The sequence below is a fragment of the Trachemys scripta genome, chromosome 9 (genome assembly GCF_013100865.1).
Source record: "Trachemys scripta elegans isolate TJP31775 chromosome 9, CAS_Tse_1.0, whole genome shotgun sequence".
Taxonomy (NCBI): domain Eukaryota; kingdom Metazoa; phylum Chordata; order Testudines; family Emydidae; genus Trachemys; species Trachemys scripta.
In genome coordinates, this window is record NC_048306.1 from 75,179,659 (window position 1) to 75,187,036 (window position 7,378).

The window sequence follows — 7,378 nt, forward strand, 5'->3', positions numbered from 1 at the left end:
TTGAAATATTTGCGTGCAAAAAATATTGGGCTTGATAAAAAACAAAACAAAACAAAAAAACAAAAAGTTGCTACTCCTGGAAACCCTGTTTGTCAAAAGGGATGTCAAAGCGCTTCACAATACCTGGGATTGATGAGCCGGGCGAACCAATCAGGGGAGAGCAGAGGCTTTGCGCGCCCTTAGTTGGAGAAGAAGGGGGGAGTTGCAAGGGAAGGGGGGAGTCGCCAGGCACCAATGATCTCCCACGTCCGCCTTGACGTCGCTCCTCCTCTTCTCCCATTCATCAAGGGGGGGGACGGTGTCGTCTTTTCAATTCATTTATCTGCAGGAATGATTGCCGCTATCAGTCTCGCGTTCACCGCCCGGCTGAGGAGGTGAAAGTTTCTCCCCAGGAAGATAAACCGCAAAAGACAATATTGTGCATGATTTGCGCCTTTTTTTTTGCATAGCGAAAAAAAAGGGCGAAAAAAAAAAGAGGAGAGAGAGAGAGAGAGAAAAAGGGAGAAGAAAGAGTGTGGGGAGCTCGAAGAGAAGAGAAAAATCTCTCGGCCACTTTGCAACATTCCTATAGCTAAAAAATAACTGAAGGGAGTTGATTTTTTTTGTTTTGTTTTGTTTTTTATTTTTTGCCGTGTGTGTTGGTCTCTCTCCATTTCTGTTACTTGCAGCCAGTTTATTTTTTACCCCCGGGCCTCCCTCCCCACTTCAAACCTCCCCGAAAAGTCTCATCAGAGAGACAGTGCGGTTTTTTGTGCATGTCTGTCTTATTCTAGCTTTCTTGCTTATTTGCAACTGCGAGATCTCCCCACTTTTTGTTTCCTTTCGGGGCGCTGATGCCGACGGGGGTGTTTTTGATGTGGTTGCTTTGGTGGTGATTGTCGCTGACTTTCCAGAGAGGGTGTTTTTGCTGCTGCTGCTGCTCCTCCGTGTTTTTTTTTCCCGGGTTGCTGCATTGAGAGTGGGAAGATGCTTCTGGATGCTGGACCGCAGTATCCCGCTATAGGAGTCACTACCTTCGGATCGTCTCGCCACCACTCCACGGGCGATGTAACGGACAGAGAAGTGGGGCTGGGGATCAACCCCTTCGCCGACGGAATGGGCGCCTTTAAAATTAACCCCAGCACACACGAGCTGGCCTCGGCCGGCCAGACCGCCTTCACCTCGCAGGCACCCGGCTACGCGGCGGCGGCGCTGGGTCACCACCACCACCCGACCCATGTCAGCTCCTACTCCAGCGCAGCCTTCAACTCCACCCGGGACTTTCTCTTCCGCAACCGGGGCTTTGGCGAGGCGGCGGCGGCCAGCGCCCAGCACAGCCTCTTCGCTTCGGCCGCGGGCAGCTTCGCCGGACCCCACGGACACACTGACGCTGCAGGACACATACTTTTCCCGGGGCTTCACGAGCAAGCCGCGAGCCATGCTTCTCCCAACGTGGTGAACGGGCAGATGCGCCTGGGCTTCTCCGGAGACATGTACGGGAGGCCAGATCAGTACGGCCAGGTCACTAGCCCCCGATCTGAGCACTATGCATCCACTCAGCTCCACGGCTACGGCCATATGAACATGAACATGGCAGCCCACCATGGGGCAGGGGCCTTCTTTCGCTACATGAGGCAGCCCATCAAGCAGGAACTCATCTGTAAGTGGATTGAGCCCGAGCAATTGTCAAACCCCAAAAAGTCCTGCAACAAAACTTTCAGCACAATGCACGAGCTGGTGACTCATGTCACAGTGGAGCACGTTGGAGGACCCGAGCAGTCCAATCACATATGTTTCTGGGAAGAGTGTCCAAGAGAGGGGAAACCTTTCAAGGCCAAATATAAACTTGTAAATCACATCAGAGTCCACACAGGTGAAAAACCCTTCCCCTGCCCTTTCCCAGGCTGTGGGAAAGTGTTTGCCAGATCAGAAAATCTCAAAATACACAAAAGAACTCACACAGGTACAGTACAGTAACCTTTTCTCTAGATTTCTTTCTGCAGATAAAAGAGTCAAGCTTTTCCAGTAAAATAAATGGTGATGTGGGTGGGGGAGGGAAGGGGAAAACATTGGATATAGTGACTTGTTTTCTGAAAAATTGTATGTCAAATGTACGAGATTACTTTTTAAAAGAGGCAGCGTGAGAAGTTCATTTCAAAATCAGCTCATTAACAAAATTATTTTCCCCTAACCTTTATGAAAAAGAGAGCGAGAGAGAGAGAGAGATAATTTGCTGCAGAAATACAGTAGTGAAAGAAAAATAGCAGCCACCTGACTTGTTAAATTTATAGGTTTTAATTAATTGGTAGTCGGCAGTTTTGACTGTATTACAATGAGAAATTGTGCTAAACATACAGTCAGCCAATTCGTCTCCTCTTTGTAATTCATGTATTTGTAAATATTTAATTACATGGAGTAATTTTAAGTAACCTGAACCTAAAGTGTTAATCTAGTACTGTAGTATTAGAAACCAGTTGGGATCAGTAAAAACGCCTCTAACCACAATACATATATAAATAAATATATATGCATCTCTTCCTGCTTATACTGTTATACATTTTTTTCAAATAATATGAAACGTGATTTTAGTAGATGATTCAAAGACTATGTTAGTAGCTTTAAATCCAATGTAAAAATCACAAGCACCCGTCGTAATAATATACAATATTGTACGAAAATATAGGGACAGGGTATGAGGTGGGTAGGTAAAATATCACGAGAATGAGCCATAAAAGCAGAAACTAGGCACCAAGGCTTGTGTATAAGTGCTATAACGACTGATGTGTTGCTGCCAGCATTATAACGAGTCAGATATGCCAGGAGCTGAGAAGTGAAAATGAAGCTCTCCTAGAAAGAATTTAAATAGTTTTAAATTAAAACTCTTCAAAAATATGCCTTGTACAACGATTGAACGATTTTTTAAAAATGAAAGAAAACAGGGCTCTGAGATTCAGCATTTTTAAGTTGGAAAGTTACAAGTAATTAAATTGACCACGATCCTTCGGTCTGGTAATTTAATAATAATAATAAAAATACTGATTAATCATAGAAAATACAGGGTCTCTAATCAGATCATTTTTTCTGTAATAGGTGAAAAACCATTTAAGTGTGAATTCGAGGGCTGTGACAGGCGCTTTGCAAATAGCAGCGACCGCAAAAAGCATATGCATGTGCACACTTCTGACAAACCCTATCTCTGCAAAATGTGCGATAAGTCCTACACTCACCCAAGTTCCCTCAGAAAACACATGAAGGTAAATTGATGTTGCATTATTTTATGTGATCTTACCTCGCCTTTATCCCTGACGTTTTATTGCCGATTTACAACGCTTCTACTTAAACAGGATGGGAGACTTAAAAAGTGAAATGTATTGACTATCTATGTGGCTGTGTTGTTGCAAAGAAGCATATTTTAAAGTGATCTGTGGACAGGAAATTGGAAAAGACAAGGGCAACCTGGCCAGTAATGTTTTTACTACAGAAAGGTTTAAACAACCACTGTTTATTTTGCTCAAGGGCAGATAGCGTTTCACCACTGACTGTACATGATCTCAGTTATTTACGTTATAAGCGTCTTACAGTGGAGTAGCCCGGTTCGGGCTTTTCTGGGTGCACTGCTTTAGTGCAGACTTTCAGTAAAAGTCTCAATGATGGGCATATAGAACGGACACATGCAGGGGAAACTCCTGGTTTCTTTTAAAGCCAAATCTAGCAGATCCGCTTCCTTTTGTGTACTAGGACCGCATTTGCCTTACATGCTAGTGCCTGGCAAGATATTCGCAAACGGACTGTTGAGCCATACAGCTCGAGTCGTGCGTGTTTCTGGGATACCACCAATCTGCATTATTAGCAATGCAATGTTTTCCTTCAGACTTTGTCTTAAAATACGATCTGTAGCGTTTCCAGGCTAACTTGGGAATTCAGCTCAGAGGTTCCCTGTGTGGAGGGAGGAGTGTCGGAGGGGGGAAGGGGTTCTAGAGTTCGATATTATTATCGAACTAATAACTACACTTAAAAAGATCCCTTTTGTTATCTATTTATGTACGTATTTATTTTGCAGGTCCATGAGTCATCCTCCCAGGGGTCCCAGCCTTCTCCCGCCGCCAGCTCAGGCTACGAATCCTCAACGCCCCCAACAATCGTGTCTCCATCTACAGAAAACCAGACCACAAGCTCCTTATCCCCCTCCTCTTCAGCAGTCCATCACACGTCCAGCCACAGCACGCTTACATCAAATTTTAACGAATGGTACGTTTAAAACAAAAACAAACAAACAACAAACAAACAAAAACCCTATTTAAAAGACTCCAAAATTAATGAACACTTCGAAAGCAAAATAAATACATAAATAAATCAAAAGCTGCCAGTAGACCCAGGACCGAATAAAATGAAGAATCATTTTCTGTTTTGTTTTGTTTTGTTCAAAGGCTTGGTAGGCAAAGGGGTTAGTAGAATGCATGAGAGGACAAGGTTACCAGGCCAAATGCCAAATGTGTAGGGCTGGACTGGAACCACTGATTAGAGGTCTCAAACTGCATGTCTCCTTGGGCAGCGGCTTTTTTTAATGTAAATACAGAATTATTAGCTTAAAATGTACTGTTTGATTTTGTAAATAGTCATATCGCAAGTTGAATAAGGGGATATGTGGAACTGTGGTCTTTGCATATATGTGAGGGAAGGGGGGGCGAGGGTGGGTGAGATGGAGGGTGGGGGAGGTGGGGGGGAAGAGGGAGGAGGTAGAAATTCAACTATTTGTACTGAATGGCAAGAATGTTCTAGTAAATGTGTACCAAAATGTGAATTACTTTGTATTATTACAGTCTAAACGTCGATCTAACAGAATATTATTGGTATTAATGTGCTTTTTTGTATAAAGTGCAAACATTTCGTCCCAAAGTCCAGTCTAAGTAGTGCAGTAAAATGTTGTTACAATGTCCTGTCAAGAAATTCGTATAGTGAAAGCCTGGATCTACGTGTCAAACTGTTACATTTGTTTATGTAAAGTGATATTAAAAAGATATAAACTATATCTGTCCGTTGCTTTTGGCAAATACAGTAACATAATGTATATAAATCCTAATTTCCATATTTATCCGCATGTAAAGGTCCGGTTATACATGTTACAGATATTCAATATTTATGGCTAGAAGAATTGGTATGTAAAATTTAGTTTACAGAACTGTTTGGTAACATTTCGTACCTTATTAAAGATTCTTAAATCCCATGAATTGTGGTAGGAATTCTTATTCACTCAGTCAACCTGCTGCAACTTCAGCTAGTTTTAATATCTTAGACTAAAACTGTACCAGTTTTTTTCACTGCTTTCCATTATGTCATCAGTAAAGCAGCGACGGTGATATAAATGTGATAAATGAAAGGATCCCTGCTGGCATTAGTATAGTGTGTAATTAGTATTTATATCAAAATTTATGAAACAAATTTTCGGCCGCAGTATAATTTAAATGACCTTTGCAGACATAGAATAACAACCATAAAAATAACAGAAATAGATTGCATATGCTACATACATATTAATGTGGATGAATTGTACAAGGAAGTTCCTTTCTATACTACAACATTACAAATGAATCTGGATGTACTATGTCCCTAAATTAAATTAATTCGGATAACACATATTAGGAGATTTAAAAGAGGATTATTTTAGTTGCTATTTTAATTTCAAGCATTTGTGACCATAACTAATTCTCATGGTGTAGATTCATTGCTTTCCAAGGGCCTTCCTCCCTCCCCCGCCCCCTCCCCCAGAAATACAACACTAGGTTCATAAAGGCGTTTTTACTGATATTCCTTAAAACGTGATGCTAATTTAAATCAATTACTTCTTATGCTCTGTTATTATTATTACTATAATTTTGCCAGTGTTAATAGCTTTCTAAAAAATAAATCTAGAGGGTAAGAATTATTTTATGTAATTTGATTATCTTTCTATCTCTTTTATTTATTTCTCATTTACTTAAGAAATTCGTTCCATTGGCTGGCGTTGATACAGTAAATTTGTAAATGAGAAGACAATATAAAAAATCTAAATTACTTGTGCTTAATGACTGTAGCAGAACGCCTTTTCTCTAAATCAGATTGTCTTTCTTGCAGTTTAGTTTGATAGATTTGCAAGCTGTACTGCTTCCACTAACTTAGCTACGGTTGTTGGAACTGTTGGGCTTTGTTCCTTGTTGTAGCTTGCATGATCGCCCCATTAAGCAGACAACATATCAACAGACAACACAAATCATGAGCTTGGCTAAAGCTGCGAGTGCTTGTGATATGTCATAGAGTGAATTGCACAAACTGACCTTCCAGTAGACCAAGATGACACTTTAACAGCTTCTTTAAAGAAATATTATGTGTATAGTAAGTCAATAGGCATATTAACTGCTAGAAGTGGGGGGGGGGGGGGGGGGGAGAGGGAAGTATGTGTTCATATTAAAGCATTCACATTTCTTTTATTGTATCCGTAAACTATCCATAGTATATTACTGATAGATTTTTAAAGTATTTTCATGTCCCCTTAATATTTTTATATCGCTATTTGTGACTTATCACAAAAATAACTCTTAATCAGTCAAAAGAGAGAGAGAAATCTTCGGCTAGTTCTGCATAGACTCATTATCACTAAAGGAACTGTGAGAAATGTTATAGTTTAACTTTACTTTCTCCAAAATGTTATTCTTATTATAAGTCTAATATCAGCTTTCAATGAAAAGAGCGCCACCTTGCAGGGGTATGCGAGATTTAAAGAAGTTCAAGACCACTTGGACCTAAACAGAAACTGTAGCAACTTGAAGACCTGTATTTAATAAGACAAAATAACGGGGGGAGGGGGGGGAAATTGTTTAATGTGTCTAAAATGTTATATCCTGGGAATGTTTGAAGTTTAATTTTTCCATCCGTGTAAAGGGGAATGAGTTTTAAAATAATATAAGTGGGTTTGGAAATATATGGGGAAATGCAAACCACTACCAGCATAAATTGAAGAAAAAACATAATTCGGTAGGGATATTTAGTCTAAAAGATTAATATTGCAAGTTTGTTTAAGCTTGCATATTTAGTCCCTAGTGGTCACTTAATACTGACCTATTACTTAGATATATCTGAACACATGGTTAACGATTATTCTTTTATGCTTTCTTATTGAGATTTGTGTCAACATCGTAAACTATCGAGATTTAATTTTGTTGTTGTATATTTGTAATGCTTTTTTAAACACCGTGACGTGAAAGAATGAATGATCGCTACCCATATATGGTTTGAATGAGGGAATATTTCTAAACATAAAATTGTTAATGCTGAATTCAAATCTACTTTATAATTGCAACGTTCTCCTTGGCTATGGCGACAAGGAATAGCGTTTTGAAATCACATGGTACAGAGATATGTTGCA

At 40.2% G+C, this 7,378-nt stretch overlaps 1 protein-coding gene across 1 annotated transcript; it reads left to right on the forward strand.

Annotated features, from left to right (window-relative positions):
- Nucleotides 1-302: 302 nt before the first annotated feature.
- On the forward strand, nt 303-4,657 carry ZIC1 (Zic family member 1). The gene is made up of 3 exons (XM_034781777.1): nt 303-1,942; nt 3,070-3,233; nt 4,040-4,657. Exons 1-3 carry the CDS (start codon nt 967-969, stop codon nt 4,235-4,237), a joined length of 1,338 nt encoding a protein of 445 aa, XP_034637668.1. The 5' UTR covers nt 303-966; the 3' UTR covers nt 4,238-4,657.
- Nucleotides 4,658-7,378: the final 2,721 nt, after the last annotated feature.

What these genes read in the sequence shown, in the direction of transcription:
- ZIC1 (XM_034781777.1), top strand. Translation starts at nt 967, where the DNA reads ATGCTTCTGGATGCTGGACCGCAGTATCCCGCTATAGGAGTCACTACC. An exon ending in ACACAAAAGAACTCACACAG is followed by an intron (nt 1,943 to 3,069) that starts GTACAGTACAGT and finishes TTTCTGTAATAG; the next exon opens with GTGAAAAACCATTTAAGTGT. An exon ending in CCCTCAGAAAACACATGAAG is followed by an intron (nt 3,234 to 4,039) that starts GTAAATTGATGT and finishes TTTATTTTGCAG; the next exon opens with GTCCATGAGTCATCCTCCCA.